Genomic DNA, 22,669 nt, shown 5'->3' with positions numbered 1-22,669 from the left:
TTTTGGCCTTTACAAAAGCAGGATCAAGTGAGAAGCGGAATGTTTATAGACAGTTACTGAAATCAAACTGGGATGCTTTAGTCTGCAGGTAGACAGACTCCTCTAATTGTTCATAGAGTTTATCCTCATGTATAACAGTCCTTGCTGCACTGAGCAAATGTTTTAACACCTTGGTCATGTTGCTCCTTGGGCTGTTGTTACTCAGGGGAGCAGCCCCACCTCCGTACTCAGCAGAGATTTGTGCTCTGTGGGTAGTAAACAATACCTGTTTCCTTTTCTGGCAAAAACAAGATTTTAATGCTTGCCAGGACTTGCAGGTGAGCCGCCTGGTTTCCTCTTCTCTTAAACATTTCTTGGGGAAGGTCTCTCTGTGCAATGCCTGTGTTTGGAGAGCACAGAGTTGTGTGTGATCCTCTCTTGTGGCATCCCCTAATGCTGGCTCTTGGGCTGCCCTGAATTAATCCTTGAGCTAAAACTGATGTATTAGGGGGAAACATCTCATTCTGGTTATAAGTTATTATAAGTAGGGGCAGGTGTGAAGAGGAGGCACAGCTGCACAATCCTAGTTTCAGATTGAAGATGCAAGCTCCACATCTGGACCAGAAAATGGGAATGGGCAGGCAACATCAGCCCAGCCCACTGTTTCTGGTGGCAGCCAGTTGTAGAGCCAGGGAACGACACAAGCACATAGTGACACTAACCCAAAATGTGTTGCAGCCCACCCTGAATTTATCCTGAGCTAGTACCGGTACTCTTAACTTTAATTTTGCTCAATGGATTTTTGAGTCATAAATTTGGCTGTTTTTTGAAACTTCTGACACTTGCAGCATCCTGCAGCAAGGAGTTTTGCAGGTTAACTCTGTGTTTCATAGGAAAGTACAATGGCTTGTTTCTTTTGAAGCTTATGACTTGCTGTTGCATTTGGTGTCCCAGGGCTCTCGGGAAAAAAGGGTGGACTGATGGGACCACATGCATTTAGCTCTGGTTTACATTGTCTTGAAAAAAACCCTTAAAATTACGTTGTTGTTTATCTGCAGGCTGCTTTTGCTTCTCCCACTTACTCCCCTGTCCATCCAGGAAAAGCACCTGTGCTGAACCTTAGCTCCAAGCACTGTTTTGCAGGCAGCACCCAGATGTCTTTACCCAGATGTCAGGAGGATCGAAGACAGCTGCAAATCTTCCCTGGGATTAGTCAGGGATTGTGTCCAACCCAGTCTGCAGTGAGGGGCAGACGTTGTGTTTGACCATGGTAGCAGCTGAAGCAGCCAAAGATCACAGCTTGCAAAGCTGCAGATCACAGCAGTACAAAGAAAACTTAACCCTTCATCAGCCGCTCACTATTGCAGGACTGCGATTCACTACAAAGTTTTAAAAAAGGTTGTTGGACAAGACCTGCTCCAAATGACTCATTGCCTAAAAGGCAACAGGATACCAACCAGGACTAAAACTGGAGCTTTCTCCTGCATACCCAGATTGAAATCTCAATTTCCAGGAGGAAAGTTCAGATTTCCTCTTTGGAACTGAATTTTTTGGTTAGTGGAGGGAGCATCAGTTAGAGGGACTGACTGGACTTTTTTTGTTACTGACTACACACAGGGAATATATTGTGAAAGTTGGATTTTAAATGGGCTGTATGAATTATTCCTTCTCAGATGTTGGGGGGGTCAGAAACACCATAAAATTCTCTGTGTTTGGTCAGCAGACATGACCTGGAATTCCTAATCTGCTGGAGATAAACCAAGCTAATAATCAACCCTCTTCTTGCAGTCATTCAAACATTCATGTTTCTTCACCAGCTGTAATAAAGCTACAGTTTTGGGAGTAGTTTCACTCTACTCTTCACATGATGGATTTCATCTGGCTGTAGTTAAAATGTGCTTATATGTAACTTACTGAAGTTGCATGAGACTGGAGGCTGGCTGAACTCCTGGCTTCTGCTCTAAACCACCCTCTGATGGGGCTCTGCAAGGGATTGTGTCTCCTCCTCAGCTTCTTGGTTTTCACCTGTTGCCTTTGTTTTTCCTCCTCTCCTGAATCAGCAACCCACAAATGACCATGAGGCCCGAGACTATCCCTCAGAATGCCCCAAAACACTGAAATCATTCCCGTCTGTAAACAAGCGTTTTTGGCATGTATAAAGCTGCACCATGTGTGTCATTACCCACAGCTCTCAGATTGCCGGGCTTGTCTGTGCAAGGCAGCATGCTGCTGAAGAAATAAGGGTGGTCCTGCATTTGGCCACTCACGTGTTGTTTTTCCAAAGTGATACTGGAAGCTCTGATAGAGATTCCATGGCACAAAACCCGTCCCATGGAGGCCAAGAGATTTGACCCATATGGTAGGATTTATTTTGCTTTCAATTTTTCTATTTTAGGATTGTTCTTTCACTGGACATTCTGTACCAGAGGCCAGATAGAAAAAAAAAAGTCAGATGCAATCAAATTGATGGAAACAATGAGTTTCACAGTACTAGAGAGGTAATGGTGGGAAAAGCAGGGAGTTATTAAACTGGCTTCTGCCTGCTGAAGGTATCTCTGTAGGATAGAGTATCTCTGTAGAGTATCTCTATAGATACTCTATAGAATAAATAATAGAGAGAATAGAATATTCTGTAGAAGGTAGGTCTATGTCATATCATCGGTTAGGAAAACATGTCTCAGATCCTCCAGGAAATGGGCTCTGTGAAGACCTAACCTTTGTCATCCATCCATCCTCTTTGCTCTCACCATGTTCCTGATGCCTGTGAGGTCTTTGTCCTACTTCTCCAGGGACCAGTTATTGCAGGGATCACATTTCTACCCATATCTCTCTAAGTCTCCACCAGGGACTCCGTCATGGGTGGTGCCTGTGCTCATGTATGAGCTTGATGGCCTAGTTATAGAATGAATTTCCTGAGACTGGCAGGCATCTGATCATCTTCAGGATCACCACTGAAAAATTTCCTCTTTGTAAGAACCTCAGGTTGTTCTTCCTGAAATCAGATTAAGAAATGAGGGGGCATTGGAATGATATAAGAAACAAATAAGGAGGAGGAAAAAGAGAAGATGCCTAATGACTTGATCTGAAGTCCTCCACAGGGACTGCTGGTAAGACAGTAGTGAAGACAGAGTTACCTCCATGAAGCCAAAGTTACCACCATTTATGTTGCTCACCCAAGTGAGCAATTAAGCCATCAAGATCAAGTACCTGTGAGTCTGGTTTTGGGGAAACCTTCATGTCAAGGAAAAGCCCAAGCCGTATTCAGCATTTTAGAGGTTACTCAAAGATTCCCATCCCAGGGTATGGCTATGTTTCACCTTTTTGTGCCCAGGCCACAACCTCTATCCATTTCCTCAGCCCTTTTGGTACCTCAGATAATCGGAGATGGGAAAATAGAGAGGTACACGGTCCTTCCTAGAAAGGCTCTGCCATAAACTACTGCAAGATTTGTAGATCAGACTATTCAGGAGCAATGTAAAGGCTAGGAAATGATGTTTCAGGTCCTTTTTGGGGTTCCTGAACTTAGTCCCTTCCACATATTGCTAGGAATTCCTCTGGGGATTCACAGAATCTAACCTATTTGGGTTACACTTGCATATTTGAACAATTCAAGATAAACAGTTTAGTGTCCTGTAGGAAATCTTATGACAGGCCAGAAGTGGTGAGCAATTGCTCAGCATCCTCACAGACATGCTGACCCTGTACAACCATCCTCCAATAAATAGCTGTCTTTGGAAAATGAGAGGAGTGGCAGGATGGGATTTGTAAGTATTGATATTCAATATGCTTCAGTCCCCTTTAAGACACTCATATCAGAGCCAGGTATTTCTGAAGCACTGGATAGCTGCTGCTGGGACATACATGGCTGGATTTCCAGTGCATAGCTGGGTCAAACATTTAAAGAAGTCTTTAAATGTGGCCAGTTATTTGAGTACCTACATGGGAATGACACTCTTGAAAATCCTTTGCTAAGTGCAAGACACATCTGCACTGGAAGCAGAGCTTGTGCATGCATATGTGTGCAAGGCAGAGGAGGAGAGAAGGAGCTTCTCCCCTGGACTTTCTGACACACCCTTTATCATTAGGACCGGGAGAGCACATTGGCAACCCAAGGTCATATTTCAATGCGTAAAGGGAGTTTAAAATCCCAGTTATGTGGCTGGAGGCCAGAGGCTGGAGGTGTTTCTCTTACATCTGTGTCTCTCTGCTCATGAAAACTCTTCTTTAAGCCTGATGTACACAGAGGCTTTGCTGATGGGTGATTTGGGAGCACTCACATTTGGTGATGGCTGATTGGTAATCCCACACCCTGTGCTGTTGACAAAGAAGGCGTGAACCAAGCCTGAGCCAGAAGCAGGTGGAGGGCTGGTCTCCTTTGGGAGAGCTTAGATGAGGAACAGCACATCTCCATAAAGAACAGAAAGGGAAACAGAGCCCCATGTGAACCACAACCACCAGGGCAGATTAGGGACAGAGTAGGAGAAAGTGGGAAAGGACATGCCATGCTCTCCTCTCCTAGTGCACAGAGAGACTCTGATGTGGGGGAGAGGGCAGGGCAGGAGACAGAAGAGGAGAGGAGGCCTCTGAAGACACTCCCTATACAAATGCCTTGAGCGAGATGAGCACTGGAGGCTGGAGTCACCCACTGTCATCTCCTAGCCCAGGGCTGGGGCTGCAGCTCTGCCCGTGTCTCCCTGCTCCTCAGGGAGTTTCCATCAAGGATTAGGCTGTCTTTTCTCTTCCTCCCTCCTCTTCCTCCATGGTTTTGTCCTCCAGCCTACAGCACACCTTGTCTGCAAGGTGAAGGCAGAGGGTGATGGGGTGTACATGAGCCATGAGGGGGCTCTGCTCACACTAGTTTGCTCAGCAGCAGGGGCAAAGGCATCCCTGCCCTGTCCCCTACCCACTCAGGGAGAGGGCTGGAGCGATGGAGCAGCCTCGTGGGAGTCTTCAGGGCTCAGTTGGCTTCTCCCCCTTGCTGGAACCCAGCTCTGCACAGAAGGTACAGCATCTTGGTGGGGTGGGGCAGACCTGGGAGTCATTCTGTGTCAGCTCTGGGCAACGTTCGATGTGCAGCTTGGATGCTGGCTAATAAACAGAAGGGAACGACGAGTGTGTGGCAGGGGACTGGTGGCTGGCAGGTGAGCAGACACTGATTTTAAAAGGGTAGCAGCCCAGAGGTCTGCAAGGAAACTCTTTGCAGATCCCATACCCAAACCTGACCCACACTCACCTAACCAGGTCCCAAAACTGTCCCATGCTCATGGGCTGTGAATCACAGCAGCAACTGTTTTTTCAGAGCCTCAGCTCTTGCCCTCCTTGCATTTTTATAGCAGATCAAACATCCTGTTACCAAACTTCATGACTCTCCGATAAGTAGGTGGTGAATAGGAGCGAGGGACACAGAGGTCTGAAGAGGATATTTCTTGTGAAGTGAGTCGCAAGAGGGGCTGGATTTCAGCCAGGAGAGCCTGCAGGGTGAAACGCACGTATGACTGCCCCTCTCACTTAGGCTAAGGTGAGCTGAGTTTCTGAGAAGCAGTCGCTGAAGGACAGACACAATGCAAACCCCTTGCACCATGGGACATTTCTTCCTTTACTTTTCTCTGGAACTGTGGAAAGAGCTAAATATCCACCCTGCTCTCCCTTCCCATCCTCCACAATTGCTATTAGTGGTGCGGACATTGTGCTTCACTTGCATTTTATCACCTTTGCATCAGGGCACGTGAAAGTTCAGGCTCACTCTGGGAAACACACGCTTGGATGAGGATGACGCCGCCGGGATGTAGCAGGGCATCAACAGCCCCCGGGGTGCTTGGGGACGAGGGCTATTCACTGGAACTACTGGCATGCCAGGAAAAGGTGTGTCTAATCCACTGCTCAGCTCCTCTGCCTATACACGCCTGCGTGAATCTGGTATGTAGCGACGGCACTGTGTGTTCTCAGTGGCTGCTTTCAGAAAACCCGAGTGGTCATGCATGTTTTCACTGATAAGGATCTTACCACGCCCATGCAGAGAGTGCTGTCCCGGTGTTAAAGAGGAGTGGGGCTGTGACTCCTCACTCCTGATCTAAGGCATTTAGTCAGTGCCTCGATTTCCCCAGCTCTAAAATGGGGTTAGTAATACATCGTTGAGATTACGTACTTCTCAGGTGTGGGATTTCATAGGCAGCCATAAACCAAAATTTATTGTACTGAGGAGAAGTTGCACAGTACTTTAAGAGCCTGAAAAGGCTGTATTGAAATGCTTATTTTATTTTTTATTGCATTGGAGTGATTGAAAAAATTGTATGCAAGCATCATACCTCTGTGTATAGTATCCATCCGTACACTCACAGACACACACAGAGGGTTTTTACTTACCAATTCTTTAAGCTCATATCTACTAGGAAATGCCTTTGCTTTCCTATTTTCTTTTACTCCTACATATTGCCTGCTTGAAAAGTCACAGGTTGCTCAGAAGTCTTGCTGTTTTCCTTGGGGTAACCAAGCTAACTCAAGCTACCTCCTAGGATTGTGACCTAGTGACCATATGAGTGTGGCTGGAGTGGTACATTGCACCTGACACACACTGCTCTGTAATTCATGTGTGTTTGCATCTCATGTCCAGAGTACTGCTCTGGAGATGAAGACACTTAGAGGCCATGGATGGTGGTGTATGAAGCAGGAAAATGGAGGAGATACAACCAGGAGGGAGGAGAGGGAAGGGTTGGGCAGACAAGCCGATGGAGTCTTCCACAGCAGCAGAGGAAGTCTTAGGGAAACCCCTCCTGAAGATCTCCATCACCTCTGGCTCCTGATCCGTGCCCGTTGGGCAAGCCCCTGGCCCTGAACACGACAGTTGCCTCACTGACTGCTTGCTTGCTTGCAGTTAGGTCCATATTTCATGCATTAATGTGCAGCATCACCACTTCCCTCTTGCTCAAGGCCCTCTGCCACACTATATATTAGACACTGTTGAAGTAAAGGGAGGACACAACCCTTTCCTGCTCATGGGACTGTGACCTCATTGAGGTGTTGCTGCAAGAATAATTTTGTAGGTAAATGGATGAAACCCAGCTATGATCCTCCCAAGATTGGCAGTAGTTTCTATCGCTCTCTGTAACATAATGGCTTGGCTTTAATGGAGAGCACAGACCACCTTGTGTTAATGAGTAATAAAAGCGATCAACCTGTAGTACATTCATCTCTTAGCTGGGAGTGTGTAGTAGAGATGATAAGGCTGTTACATTAGCAAAGTTATGCTGCATTGATACCATGCAGTTTAAGAGCCCTGCAAGGCCAAGCTTTGATAATTAAGTATTATGATACCATTTTGTTAGTGTCATGATACCGTTTTGTTAGTGTCAAAGTATTGTAAATGTTAAGTTAGCCAAGAGAATAAGATACAGTCAGCATATATAGTACAGCCTACAAATGCATTTGAAAGCTACATTGAGTCATGTCAGCCAGGTTTTAGGCTATACAAAGACATCCTGGGAGGTTATTTTGGGAGAGCTGTTTTCCAAAGCTGAGGAGACATCTGTTTTGCTAAGCTAGGAAAGCAGAGTATGATGAGAAACTCCTATGGCGTTTGCTTCATGAAGATGTTGACTTGTTTTAAATAAAGAGTATTAAATATGTAGCTTGCCAGTTTCTACTGAATAAGAGTTTTGTATTCTTTCTAGTAACTCCAGCAGTTTCCATGGGACTGTTTGGAGACATGGACCTAAAGAAGGACCAGATACTGGACTGGCCTCTCTGTCAGGTGAAAAGCACAAATCATCTCCATTGCATTGAATGGTCTGGAGCAGACTTACACCAGGGAAAACGAGGATCCTGACCTGCTCTGCTGCAGAGGCCAGGATGCTCCTGAGACCTGAGCTAGATGCAAATGGATGGTGGGAAGCCACTTCCCATCCCCCAGTGACTCATGGCCAGGGAAGCGCTGGCATCCTGCTGTAGGAAGGGTCACTCACCTGCCCTGCCCTGCAGGGAGGGTGAACACAGGGAGGTGGATGGAGCTCAGACAGCATGCAGAAAATAAACAAGACTTTGCTGGGACTGCCATGACAGCTATGGAGAGATGGAGTGAAGCACAGGCAACACTGGCACCTGGACATGCTGCCTTCAGCCCTGAGTGGAATTTGCTCCTTGGGGTGATGTGTGGACATCTGATAAGCTCAGCTGGAAGAACAGAGTATGATGTGCCCATTACAAAAGCTGAGAAACAGCACTCTGGCTATTGCTATGGTCCTGCTGTTCCCCGGGGAGATTTTTGCTTTCTACCTCAGTCGTGCTTGTATTGGGCACACTTTCACCATGCACCAAATGAGGAAAACGGCCCCATTCTTCTCATCTGGGCTTATCTTTTCTGAAAGAGTCTAGTATTTGGGTGCAGGACAGAATGAGAAGGCAGGGAGATCCATATGGCTGTAATACATTTGCTGGCTAATTCTCTGCTGGCAAAACTGCTCTTGCTGCCTCTATTGACTTAATTCTGTTTGTGGAAGGTTCTCTCAGATTTTTCAGGGCTTTTCTGAGCCCACCATACCACTTTTTCTGAGTTATTACTAATAACAACGGGCTAGGATACCTTATTTTGAAAACTGGTGCAGCCGCAGGTTAATTAACACTGTGTAAGACAAGCATAGGAAGATGATACATATTATCAGCACCTGTCTCATATCAATGCAATCTATATCTGTGTGGCTAATGAAAATCATTATTCTTTAGGGGACCTGCATGACCAATGCCCTGTCCCTGTGGGTCAGAACTGTTGGAAACACAACTCTACCCTTGCCAAAGAAAGCCATAAAGTAAAGATCATGGGTGTTATTGGCTCGTATAGACACTTGGATGCCAGACAACTCAGCAGAAAGCATCATACCCACATAACCATATCAAGACATGCATCTGGCAGAGAAGGAAGAAGGAAAGTTCCTTACTTGTCAGCTTCTAAGAAAGGAATTAGAAAACAGAGAGCAGAAAAGCTAAAGCCTCTACCCAGTGTCTCCCAATGTGCTGAGGAGCTTTTCTGTGGTGTGACCTCTGAGGAACAGGGTGATCCCGGGATCAAGACAAAAGATTGTTAACTCAGAGAGTAAAACGCCTTCATGAAGTTATGATGGGAATTATACGGGTCATATATTGTAAGAATAATAAACTTCTTATTGCTGTTGTATTTGGAGGGAAATCTCAGAGAAAGCAAGGTTTGAGCAGTTCTGTAAAAGTACCCATTGGCTCCATCTGGAGGTGACAGCTGAGATGACAGACCCCATCAGTTTAGGAAAGCAGACTGTAAGCAGAGATAAAAGCAGAGCAAGAACCTGCTCCTCAGCCCTGTGTTGAAGACTTCCCCACCAAAGGCAAGTCTCCACTCTTTTATGGTTTCTCTTTTCAAAAAAAAAAAAAGATGCTGAGGATGTGATGGTTTCTGTGCATTCGTACTTTTGGGATGGGAGGAATTTCTAGCCCCTCTCCCCCTTTGTTTTCCTGGAAGGTGCCCTGGAGCCCTGCTGGGTTTCTCAGTGCTGCGTGAGAGGAGGCGTTGAGTGAGAAGCCTCTTTACAGAGGCCCCATCCTTCTGTCCCTGGCACCCTGTGTGACCCCTGCTCACCCAGGGGGTCCTGCAGGAAAACAGGAAAGTTGCAATGGCAGCAAGCGAGCAGCCAAAATCCAACCAAACAAAATCCCCCAAACTACAACTGACTGGAAATGTTCAAGATTCCCACATGGGTGCTGGACTCAGGCCATGAAGACATTGAAGTCCAGGGCATGAGAAATATCTAGGTTTGGCTTAAATGCAGAATACAGCACTCGATATCTGAGCTGGGATGGTTGGTTGCGTTAGCTCTGAAGACCCATCCATGACTGCTACTTTTTCCCTTCCCTTTCCCTGACATTCCTGCATTGAACTAGATCGTCACTGCATCAGAGACCAACAGGGTAACCAAAGGGCCTGGGATATACACAGACACTTTATAGTTGCTGATTGCTAAGGCTTGAACCAATGTATAGGAATAAACATGTGTGTGCACATAAGAGCTCGTCTGTGTGTCCCTTAGCAGTGCTCAAAACCTATGCCCTGAAACACAAGTTTAGATTCTCTTTTAACTCCTACTTTGCCAAAACCTGCAATGATATCTGTTTTCCTTGCAAGTCTAGAACTCCATTGCCTGCATGCCACTTCTGCACAACCCCATTTCTCTTCAGCCAGGCATGACAAGAGCTTTAACTGTGCAGGGCGGATTGGCTGCAGCAGCTCCCGTGGGCACTCTCGCCCTCCTCCCATCCCCGTTACAGGTGAGTGTTGCTCCTGCAGCCATCACTAACAGATGGCATCTGCAGAAGTGAGAAGTTCCCACTGTTCATGGTCACTGGAAGAGAGTGGCAGTGACCTGGGACGCTGAGGCTCTGTCTCTACCCTAGCTTTAAGAACAAGGGCTGGGCACTGTTTTTCTTACCCCCCTGGATGTGCTGAGCACCTGCTGGCATGAGGTTTTTCCTCCAGTATGTGGGCTGTTTTTTTGCTTTTTTCTCTACTGGGTTTTTGATAGCATCTACCTGGACAGACTGCTGGATGGTGAATGCTGATGATTCCCTGGAGGTAAGATCAGGGTGCGGAGAGCCTTATCACCAAAACAAATGTGTCCTAGAGTTTGATTCCCAGCATCATTGCTCCACTCTCATATACTTTTTCCATGTTATGCTGTATGAAAGTGGATGAAAATGAAATTAATTACTCTGTCAAGGACAGGGGAAAAGTGGTATTTTGTGTAGTTCTCTCTGCCAGACTTATTATCCAGACTCTGCTCTCACTAAGTTCAGGAAAAGTCTACAGGCTCTAGGTTTAAATGTGCATGAACTTGGCTATGGTTGTCCTACATCTCCAGCCTGCATGGATATTTTGGAGATGTTCCTAATTTTGTAGGTCAGACTTCTTGGTGTAAAAAGTCCAGCACGTACACCTGTGCTTTTCACATCTTTTCCTTAATAGCCATTGAGCTAGGAAAATTTTATGGGGGAGCATGGGGACTGGCGTCAAATCCTGCACTCAAAAATATCTTCCTGAACTTGTGCAGACATTAGCGCTCTTACGTTAGAGAAAAGAATTGGCAAAAGAAAACTGCAAACACCAAGGGTGCAGAATGCCACATATGTGCAAGCTGTGCCCCAGAGACTCCACATCCCAAACCATCACCATTTCTCCAGCATTTAGGACTGCAAGTTTGTATTTTTCTCTCCAGAGCAACCAGCCAGCACTTTCTTATATTTAAAGGCTGCAGGTCCACAGTGAGGGAATCTGCTCTCTGGTGGACCGAATACTTTATGCAGTGAAGGTGAAACACCTTCCAAGACAGAGAGTTTGGCTGAATATATCAGGAGGAAACTTTCTACCTGCTCTCCAGCATAGGAAGCCAGAAGAGCTCCTGTGCATTCAATGTAACATTTAGCTTCAGCACATCAAGTGATTAATTATCTGAAGAAAGAAGGCTAAAAGTGATTACAAGAAAAATACATTTTTCTCTACTCCACGTGGAATCCCAACAATCTGACTGCCAGTCCCACCCTGGAAGGTGGTTGTAGATGCTGAGGTGGTCATAGATCCACTGCTGTAAGGTTGCTGATGGTCAATGTGTCTGCTCAGTGAGCCTATTTGCAGGGAAACCAGTGTGCACCCACAGATACTGGCTGGAATATCACTCTTCATTTATCATCTTAATTTGGGAGATATTTTAGAGTCATTTCAGGAAGCTGTGAATTGCCTGGAATCAGCAGAAGATATCAGCACGCTCAGAAAAGCCAAATGGATCCCAGATTGTGCCATCATTTCCTATAAAATCAGAAGAGGAAAACCCAGTTCCTGGGTAAAGTGAGTCCAGGAAAGAACCAGCCCGTTCCCTGAGGCTGTGTAACCTTGTCTTCTCTGCACAAAGGCACCTGTGCTGGGCTGTCACCAAGTGCTCCATTAACACCCAGTTTGGTCATTAGCAGCCACTACTCTCACATTCCTGCTCTGAGTGTGAATACTAAATAATGGAGAAAAAGGCCCCCAGCCTTAATACCTGACCGACTGATCTCCTTAATGGCCCTAATGACTCACTGCCTCTCTAAATATGGGAATGTAAGTAAACTGTCCATGGCCAGAAAGACCTGGAGTCCACAATGACTCCTGTTTTCAGCTAGAAAAAGGGTAATTCAGGCAACTTTTGATTTCAGGGGAAAGGAACTGCATCATTCAGCATAGTCACCTGGCTTTGACCTTGGCCCCAGCAACTGGGAAGGAGGAAGCCCTCACTATGGTCCCATTGGGGAGGAGCAGCCTGAGAGAAGGACACCAGGGAGTGCTGGAGCTGTTGCCTCTGTAGGTGCTGTGGGGGACCCAGCCATTGCTCAGCTCTCACAGCCCTTTGTCTCCGCTTCAGAAACAACCAGGTTATGGCAACACAGAAAGTGGTTTAAGCTGGTGCATTCTGTGTGAGCATCAAGACAAGCCTGGGTCAATTTTTGCAGTAGTTTGTGCTGGAAAAATTCATAATCTGCTTCCCAACAAGCACAGTATTGTGTACACAGTCCCTCCCTGTTGCAGGCAGATTTAAAATATTACCACTACTGTAAACACTGGCTGTTTTACTCTCATGCTGAGCTTGTAATCATTGTAAGTTGGCATCTTTTTACACTGCAGTAAAACACTGTGACTAACATCACTCATGTTTGGCCTCTGTGCTTTCCCCAGAAGGGGAAGTGTGTGCTTGTTCTGTCATTTTTCTGTATTAGAATTATTTTAATATTAATGATACATTATGCACAGGATATAATTATATATATATATTACAGTCATTAAGCAGTTTATGTTTCACATGCATACTTGTGTTAGCGAAAGCAGGTCGTGGCAATGAGTTTCATAATCAAAGTGGGAGATGAGGAGTTTGGCTGTGATGCTCAGCTTATTGGGGAGTCCTTAGCTGGGCCCAGGGAAGCTGGAGCAGGTTTGCTATGGGGGGGAAAGAGGTGACGGGCAATTAGTGCTACCAACATGGTGCATTAGTCCAGCCATAGGATAGCCGGCCCTGACCCCTCTCCCATTTACAGCAGCGAGTTCCCATGTGCCTGAGGGTCTGTGCAAGGGTGGTTTGGGAACAGGTTAACAACCGGAAGGACAAACGGTGCACAAAGCAGAGGGGAGCAAGGAATGGCCAAGAAAGTTAAGATAACAGAAACCCAAATAGCTCAGCAGTGGCTCAGGCCAGCCACAGGTCCCACCCTCCGATGTCTGTTCCCATCACTCCTGCACCAGGCAATGAGACATTTATCCCTGGCTGTGCACGTGCTGCATAGAGATGGGCTGATCCCTGCATCTGCTCATGTTCAGCACTAGCAGGAGTAGGTGACAACTGAAACATCCCAAGAAACACAAAGCATTTATCAAGTTTTTTCTAGTCTAGGAAGATGGTTGTTTCACAAGCTAGACCATGATCACAACTGTTGCACCTTAAGACCTCTGTTTTGCTTGGAGGCTGACAAAGCCTGGAATCCTGTTAGGCTCTTTATAAATAATTTAGATGAAGATGCTGCTTATAAGATTTGAAAAACAATACTAATGTGAGAAAGTAAGGAAGTAACTGAGAGTATTTGTTGAATACAGAGTAGTATGAATAAGCCTACAGTGGTTTGGAACATGAAATTATATAAATACAAGTAGAACAAAATGTAATTTAATAAAAATATGCTAATTGCAAGCACAGCCTGAACGATGGTGAGTTAAGACAGAGAGGAGCTGCAGCTGGATTAAGAGGGCCATGGTAAAAACTTACATCTAATATAAACATGGAAAATTGGTCTATATGACACTGTTCTCTTGAAAAACACAGAATCAATGAAACCAGGTTTTCCAGCATTGCTTCTTGTTTTTTGGTGATATTTTTCATTAAACCTGCCCTGAAATTCTCAGGAATTGTAAGTAGCTTTCATTTTCATGAAAAAAAAAAAGTAGATTGTTTTCATTCATATATAAGCAGTATCTTTTTTGCTGGTCTGAAGTAGTGAGCAATTTTTGTTCACCTTTTATCCCTAGTGCACTATCACAGAGATGTACGGGCTAGCTCAGACACTCTGTTGTGGGGAAAGTATTGCAGTTGACTGTGGTCTTCAATACATTCTGAATGAGACTTTGTTAAATGGCTGAGATACATTATTTTCTGCTTTGTGGTTTCCACAGTGCAAGAGAAATTAATTTATTGCATCATCCAAGCAAGCCTGGTCCCCTTTCCCTGCATGAAACCCATTTCCTGGGAGAGTTTCTCTGTCCATTAACTGCAGTGGGTGTTGCTGGCAGCAGCGGGGCAGGCTGGAGTCCAAAGCTGCACTGACATTAACTCCGCTCCTTGTATGAGCAATTCCAGGAATGTTTTAGAGGTGCTTGTTGCCATATTTGCATTGGTAATGAAAATACCTCCTATATTAAAGTGATTTATGAAAGGCTGGGCTGGGAATGGTATCTACAGCTTCAGGACAACGGAGACGATTAGCCATGATGCTACTGCAACGTCTGCTGAGTCTGGATGTCTCAGCAATGAGTGTGTCTTGGGCACGTGTGGTCCCATAGCCAGCAGCGCACCTGGAGCCCCAGGGCCAGGATCAGTACTGGCTGCCTCTCATTTTCCAGCCAGTGTTTACAGCCAAGCCATTTGGGGGCAGACCTCCACACACGTCTGGAGAGGGGCTCCCATCCACATCTCAGCTCTGCCACAAAGCACTCCTTTATCCCGCCGTGGCCACCTCCCATCGCAGGCTCCCAGCTCCTGGTGCAATGCCTGGCCTGCCAGTCATGCTTCTCTCTGAGCTGCTCCTTCTTGGCAGGAGGATGATGTAAGGGGAGCATTGACAGCAAAGTCTCAGGTCGTCTGGTCCATAGCCCTGCCCAACTCAGCCTAGACAAGCATTTGGAAAGGAGTGATCAAACCTGCTCTTAGATCTCGCCCATCAGCCACCCCCCAGCTCCTCCCAGAAATTTCCTTCAGAATTTTTATCTGTACCAATAGGAAGGGTTTTTTTCCTAATGTCTAGTCTGAATTACTTTTGTCCTGATTTTAAACCATTAGTAGGGACACAAGAAACATTGTCCTTTTTCTCCATCCTGCTTCTTTTTTTCTTCTTCAAACTGAACAACTCTAGTTTGCCATCGATGTAACGGGACCAGCATTTCTGTTTAAGTGCCTAACTGACCATCTGCTGTGTTGGTGCGTATATTAACTTACCGTCTTCTTTCTCTTCTCAACTCACAGGTGAGTACAAAATGCCGTGGCCTGTGGTGGGAATGTGTCACAAATGTTTTTGACGGGATCCAAACTTGCGATGAGTATGACTCCATCTTCGCCGAGCACCCTGGTATGTAAGAGTCAAAGATGTTCCTACACGTGGTAGGGGCACCTGAGTGTAGACAAAAAGAGCATCTGTTCTACTTAGTGACAGATAATTTGGTGCACGTACATATTAGAGCCATGTTTCTTTTCTCAGTGAGGTATTACTCCCAGGGGATCTTGGACAAAACTTCACCCTAGAAGAAAATGTTCCCATGGGATCTGACCCCATTACCCACCCGCTTTTCCATTCCTTGTGCACTAGAAAGATCTGCTTTTGTCCTGCAGTGAAGCTGGTGCTGACCCGAGCCATGATGATCACAGCAGATATCCTGGCAGGATTTGGATTTCTCTTCCTTGTCCTGGGACTGGACTGTGTGAAATTCCTTCCCGATGAGCCGCTGATCAAGCTGCGCATCTGCCTGGTGTCTGGAGTTACATTGCTCATTGCAGGTATTTGTCTAATGTGCCCCCACCCTGCAGAACACCCTTTAGCAATGAGGGGAGGCTTTAAAACCTTCTCTTATTCTGGGGAGAGGAGCTGGTGATTTTCTAGAGGGTAAACATGGGGAAGGATCTTTATTTATCTGATATAGCTTCCTCTGTTCACTGCCTTCCCCTAACAGCACATAGTTGATTTTATCTGCTTTCTTTTCATGTATTGACCCGGTGACTTGGCTCTGAGTTGACTGACTTCCATTTACTTCTGTTTTACTATGAAGAAGTCAGTGTTGTTGATAAGGCAAAGGGACTTAATTGCTGAAGGACTAGAAAGTCCTGGCATCCTGGTTCGGTTCCTGGCTCTGACACAGATTGTGTGACCTTGGGCAAGTCACTTAGCCTGAAATCTCTGCGGCTGATCTCTAATAAAAGCATAATAACACATCTGTCCTTCCTAGGTGATAAATTCCCGACTGACTGAGGTACTTTGTTGTTACAGTCAGTGGGAGAATTTTAAATGCAAAATAAATAGATGGCCAACTAGGTACCAAGTAATTTCATTTTACTTTATGCCAATATTGAGCATCTACCTCCCCTTCAGCATAAGCAGATTTAACACAATACTCACTCCAGCCACTGGGAGCACATGTAAAACACTTCCAGAGGTTCTTTTAAACATCCTCCATTCACCTCCCAAAGTTTGTCTGAAAAACACTGTCAAAGTTCTGAAAGTCAAAACAGACTAGAGAATTAATTTCTCAAAGCAACTTTACAACAGGCTGTTAAACAAGCTGAGAAGGGAGGGGCTTTCTGCCTTATGCTGCAGAAACCTGAGTGCTGCCGCCCGGCGCTGATGGTGTGTGTGAGTGCCAAGCGGCGAGGCACAGCCTCTGCCTGACAGTGCTCCAGCTGATAGCAGTAGGAGCCAGGGTGAATCCACCAAAGTGACCAGGCTGCGACTGAACAGGGGCCAAAACCTGCCGTCCAAGGAAGGTCTTCCCATCCTAAAGTCTGACCCAGCAGGCAGCAGGCTATAGCTCCAGATTTTGTGTTTGTGATCTCCTTGTGGTCCATCTGGGAGCTCTGTGTGGCACCTCCCTCCTGTCCTGCAGGTGTCCCAGGCATTACCGGCTCGGTGTGGTATGCTGTTGATGTCTACGTGGAGCGCTCCTCTCTGGTCTTCCACAATGTGTTTCTGGGCATCCAGTACAAGTTTGGCTGGTCGTGCTGGCTCGGCATGGCGGGGTCACTTGGCTGTTTCTTATCCGGGGCCCTGCTCACCTGCTGCGTGTATCTCTTCAGAGGTGAGGAACTGTGGCAGGGCTGAAACACAGTTCAGAGAGAGAGTCATTGCTTGGGGCATGCTACAGGTACACAGGGTGGGGAAAGTCCTTCAGTGACATCTTTCAGGATGTCTGCTCATCCCCAGTAGCAATACCTTCAGCTGTAAAATGGGAATGGTGTTATTTCAGCAGCTCTAGAAAACACATCAAGGTCTTCAGGTGGGAGCTGAGGTGTAAGTATGACATAAAATGTGTTATTATGTCATATCCTGGAGTGCTGCTTTCTCTGCATTTTGAGGCTTTGCAGCTGAAAGTCATCAAGCAGTCATTAGCAGAGCTTATTTCTCTCCCTGTGCCTCACAGAGACCAGCTCTGGAAGACTCCACTCTGCTTACTCCTTCAGGAAAGGCTATTCCTCAGCTGGGACAATTGTAACAAACGTGCACTTGCCGTCCTCGCAAACAGCTACTGCCAAAATGTATGCAGTGGACACAAGAGTGTGAGGAGGAGGTAAGCGCTCCAGAAAGAGCTCTACTTTTATTTTAGTGGATTGTACAGAGACCCAAGTTCCTGTGGTTGTCATACAGCTGCAAAGTTAAACTTCAAGGATGTACTGTATGCTACAATGTTTGCATTACGAGAGCTTCAAAAAAACCTTCCTTCAAGAAAGTAATCTCTGAGAAGATCTTGCCTTAGGGAATCCTGTTGTCTTGAGTGCTGAGGCCACTTGCATAAGCATGGACTGAAATAACCAACAAAAACTCTTTCAGCATTTGGCCCAATACTATTGGTATGAGTGAGATAAACCAGCCACTCCTGGACCAGACCCCTGTGTTCTGAATGAAGATCCCCAAACCATAAGATGGATCTGGCAATGTGTTGACAGAGTGTATAAAGCAGAAAATATAGGCGAAGAGAGGGACTGATCATCTGGCCAACTTCTGGACCCTGTGCACCCAGCATGGAGGTCTGCTCCTCTTAAAGGCAGCTAGAGAGTTCAGCAGAAGATAAAGAGCTGTGTTAAATGCCTGGCCCTCTCTTTGGCCCATGAACCTCTGCACTGAGGAAACACTGCAAATTCTGGTGCATTCTTCACTGCAAAACACAGGTCCTTCTCAGCAAGTGTTAAAATGTATGTTACAGATGCTCCAGACTCACTGAGATCTGGAAATTGCCAGTTTATTTCTGCTTAGTAAAAATTTTGCCTGGACAAAGTGAGTGATGATCCAAGATCTGACCTTGTGCATGACCTTGTGCCTTGTCTATACCAGCTAGAAACTAGGATAAAAGATAGTAAAATCTATTGTCCCTTTCTACCAAAAGATATTTAAATCCAGTTCAGGACTGCCATCCCCTCCTGCAATCCAGGCTGCCATAGGCTGGGTGAGACTAGACCATCAGCCATGTCTTCACTAGTATTGGTGAAAAAGCCCAGTGTGGCTTAACACATTCCCTAAGGATGGATGCAAAAGTGCTGACAGCCCCTTCCATGCCTTTGAAGGAAAGAGAAGCCAAGACACAGTTTTCTTACGCTTGGTAGGAACTGCCCAGATCCAGTCCTTTCTACCATGGGCACCACACCATATGGTCATGGGCACAAGGGGTTGAGAAAAGGTTCTCGGCACAGAGATATACCTGTTCGGGGGAATGGAGAAACAACAGCGGAGCATCAGGAGGGTGTGTACAGCCATGGGTACTGAGGTTCCACCAGAGTCAGGCTTCTTCCACTGACTGCTCCATGGGGAAGCTGGATGGAGAAGCTCCCTTCCTCCCCACAGGCAACATGAAGTGAAGTCTTATGTTATGAGGGCCAGAGGGAGATGGGATGGCTGTAGATGAAGTGGGCTGTGTCCCAAAGAGCACCTCTGGTAGCCCATATGCTGGAGGATGAGGGGCTGAGTCCTCTCATGGATTATCCTGGAAGCATCATCTTGTGCTGCAGCACAGAACTGACCAGCAAGGGTAAAACATAACCAATCCTGACATGGATCCTAATCAAATAACACTCAGGCCCTGGGACAGATGGGACAACAGCAGGTCCATATGGCTTTGCTCTGGGCCCAAGCACCTCCACAAGGCTCAGACCATACTTCAACCATCTCAGAAGAGCCCTTGTGGCAGCGCTGTTGCCCAGGTGAGAGAGGCTTTGTGCCTGCAGTGTTCACCTGCTTTGGTTGGCAGGTGTTTATGTTAGCCAAACTGAAAGCAACTTATTGCCAACAGATGAGCTATGTTGAACAGATGTAAACACAGTAGGAGAAGTGATGGAGGCTTTTTTACAAAGTCCTGAGAGATGAGGAGTGCAAGAGTTATGAGCAATGTTATGGAATCGCAGACTATACCAAGAATGCACAAAGAGATCTGGAGGTGATAGGAATTTCTGCCTGTTTTTAAAGGAAACTGATGAGGCAAGGCCACATCCAGAGCTTTTTTTTTATTATTATTTTTAAACTTTTTCACAGTCATGTCAGAAACGTGTATTTGCTGTGGGACTTTTGGGGTGGAAGAGCTGGAGCTGGTATGCTGTGCTGGGGGAGGGAAGCTCTGGGTCTGCTTCCTGGGCTGTGCCTCTGCTCCCCTGCTCCTTCAGGGACATGCCAGGAAGGAGAGGGAGGGTGAATCTGCTGCAGAGGCAGAGCTGTGCTCTGCCACCGCTTGGATGCCTTTGCCCCTGATCTTCCCCAGGGAGGTTAATGCTGCCCTAGCCTCCCCGAGGGAGGAGAGGTGCCCCACTGCCCTGGACTGCACCAGCCTGACTCACCCAGTGCAGAGACTCTCCCCAGGAGGAGGTTCTGAGCAAAGACATCATCACGTGGACCAAAATGCTGAATCAAATCCTTCCTAGACTATGCAGCCAGTGTATTAGCCTTCACCACTAGCACTCAGGGACACTCGCCAGCCTCTTGCTGATGTTTTCTACAGCTTTCTGAGGCTTGCTGGGAAGATTTATTTCTTGTTCAGCAAAGGAGAAATAGCCTGGAATTGCCTGCTAATGCAGGTGTAGCTGCAGATCTCAGACCACTGATTTCTCCTGTTCTTTTTCTCCCGTAAGCTGTAGTTGAGGAGACTTCTCGGCCTTTGTTCTAATGGTCTTCAGCTTGTTTGAAGGTGGTGGGAGGTGCTTTGTGACTTACCGCGCATGGGCACACCAAGCAGTGGCTCAGTGGACACTTTGGGATTAAACCTGTATGCCCTGGCCAGGGGTGAATATAGCAGACTGGTCTCATTAGTCCCTCGAGCCCTGTGCTCCTGCTGGTGGTACACAAATAAGGCACACATATACCCCAACTACTACCTTCACTCAGGTTGCATCATCCTTAAACATCCATGTATACAAAGAATCTTGCATAAACTTGTAAGCTTTTATCCTCTTCACTATCTAGGTAGAATAAACGTTAATTCTTTAACCATGCTTCTGTTCTAGCTGTACTCTACAATAGCTTTTGAGGATCTACCTCCTGCACAAGAGGGCCAGAAAAAGGTCACAGAAAGCCTTAGGTCTGCCGAGTTAATGCTTTGTAACAACCAGTCCAATGTTGCATTGCTTCATTATTCAAATCCTGCTGACAGTCTATCTGATGTTTTGATCAGTTGTTAATATTTAATTATTAATTCACGGTTTGATTTAGTTCTGACTCTGGTTTCATGACTGCAGTATTCACTCCTCATTAGCTCATTACCATGCCACAATGTGGATCTGTTTTAGTTTGGTTGATATTCATTAGCAAGAAACCGCCCAGAAAGTACCCAGGACTTACTTTTTCTTTCAAAATCACAGCCAGTCCCTACGGCTAAAGGCGTTGCAGGTGAGCTCAGATGTTAAGGTATTTCCTTAATACCTACCTACATCCCATTCAGCAGCAGCTTGCTAGGAGTGACAATAGACTGACTGCTTTCCTGATGGACATTAATGGCTTACCAAGGCTCTTTGCTCAGATGCAATTTCCAGCTGAGGCCCAACATTTAATCCTTCAGTGCCAACAGCCTTTTAAGTGTCTCCAGATTTTAACTAACTTCCAAGGAGTATTTTTTTGTGTTTGAGGATCTCAGTCTTGTTGCTTCATTTCCCAGGGTATAGGCAGAGTCAGGGACTTAGCTGAGAGCTGGGACTCCCATGTTTCCTCCCTGCTGTATACACCCTGTGGTGTCTTCTTGAACCTGGGACTCCCCATTGCCCTTTCCACTGACAGCACACAGCTCGGTACAGTCTGCCAGGGATCCCGCAGTTTGCAGGTAATGGAAAATAGCAAAGTCTGGTAGGTAAACTCTTTGCTAAGTTGATTTCATGCCTTTCATACCTCACATGTATTGATTTCCCATTTTGATATACACAGGTGAGAGAGATAATAAAACAATGATATCTGCAATGGCTGTCCTTTTCTGAGTGCAGTATTTTGTCCTCTCACTACCTCGATCAGCCTTGTTCGTAAGGGCTCTTAATAGCTCTGGTTGTGATTAGGACTCACTCTTATTGTGACCTTGTGAAATAGACTATCTCCTATTGCAGCTGCATGAATATTTCCCAAAATATGGATTTCCCACCATTTCACACACACTGTAATGTGATTTTAGTGTGAATTCAGCAGATCTGAACAATTATTTTCAGTAGATAAGAACATTACTTCAGAATTCTGTTTTCCTTACATATTGTAACATCAGTGAAATATAATAAATGCGGTTGCCTTCAAGTGTTGTGTTTCTCTAACCCCCGTCCAAGTTTTGCCCAGAAAGGTGATTTGCCAGGTGAGCTGCTCTGAGTCTTGTGAGGGAAATCACTGCTCTCCTGCAAGGACACAGAAAAGGCAGTGGCAAAAACAGGACCAGCCCTTGGGAAAATGGAGTGTGATTTCGGAGGCTGCCCAGACCTTTGCTGGTAGCTACAGACCCCAGTGCACACCTACAGGAACGGCTCTTTGACAGCTGTAGACTTTATCCCCACTTTAGACACATCTGCTTATAGTCTTTTTATAAACTTTCCAAGGGAGAAAAGTAAAATTCCACCAAGAAAGCAAGGTTTTCTTTCTCAGCTGGGGCTGGACCCCCACAGTTTGCTCTTCTGCGTCTGTTAAATATTGTGGATAAGCGATTAATGACCGAAATACCCTGTCCAAGCACTGTTACAGGGAGCAGAGAATAATTTTCCCCGCGTAGCTCTTGGGTCCCTGCTGCCAGATGCCTTTGACCGAGAAAGGAAAGAGCCAGAATTGTGCCATCTAGTGACCCGAAGAGAGCTAGCATCTGTCCCCGGCCTCATCCTCTTCCTCCCTGAACAAAGCCTTTAGCCCATAATCCAGGGCTTTCAGATGACAATAAAAAACAGATTAATGAGCATTTCTATTATTTTCCCATCTTCTGTGTGCGATCCTCCTGGCAGCCCTGACCTATCCCCTCTTATGACTCAGCCGCCTTTAGTTTTGCTCTACTTTGCCCGAGAACCAGTTTATGACTTCATTATTCAGCTCTTGCTGTGTGGAGGTGAAACTCCAGCCATGTGCCTTAAGACACTCCCTTTGTCTTTTGCTTCTAGATGGTCACCAAGCAATTAGCTCCTCTACCCTGCTCCTGTTTCACCCTGTCAATGCTTACTGACAAGAAGTTCCCCCACAAATACATCCGCCTTCTAGT

The 22,669-nt window shown here is 46.1% G+C and overlaps 1 protein-coding gene across 1 annotated transcript; it reads left to right on the top strand.

Moving 5' to 3' along the window:
• Window positions 1-5,488: 5,488 nt before the first annotated feature.
• On the top strand, window positions 5,489-21,717 carry CLDN16 (claudin 16). Its single transcript, XM_075098965.1, has 6 exons — window positions 5,489-5,895; window positions 7,647-10,567; window positions 15,246-15,348; window positions 15,609-15,773; window positions 16,874-17,065; window positions 17,408-21,717. Exons 2-6 carry the CDS (start codon window positions 10,454-10,456, stop codon window positions 17,545-17,547), a joined length of 714 nt encoding a protein of 237 aa, XP_074955066.1. The 5' UTR covers window positions 5,489-5,895; window positions 7,647-10,453; the 3' UTR covers window positions 17,548-21,717.
• The last annotated feature ends 952 nt before the right edge of the window (window positions 21,718-22,669 follow it).

Source organism: Phalacrocorax aristotelis, chromosome 7 (genome assembly GCF_949628215.1).
Source record: "Phalacrocorax aristotelis chromosome 7, bGulAri2.1, whole genome shotgun sequence".
NCBI classification, from domain to species: Eukaryota; Metazoa; Chordata; class Aves; order Suliformes; family Phalacrocoracidae; genus Phalacrocorax; species Phalacrocorax aristotelis.
This window is presented reverse-complemented; position numbering and strand designations above follow the sequence as displayed.

Coding starts and splice junctions, on each gene's coding strand:
- CLDN16 (XM_075098965.1), top strand. CDS start 10,454: ATGAGGTTTTTCCTCCAGTATGTGGGCTGTTTTTTTGCTTTTTTCTCT. Junction 15,349..15,608: donor CATCTTCGCCGAGCACCCTG/GTATGTAAGAGT, acceptor TTTGTCCTGCAG/TGAAGCTGGTGCTGACCCGA. Junction 15,774..16,873: donor AGTTACATTGCTCATTGCAG/GTATTTGTCTAA, acceptor CCTGTCCTGCAG/GTGTCCCAGGCATTACCGGC.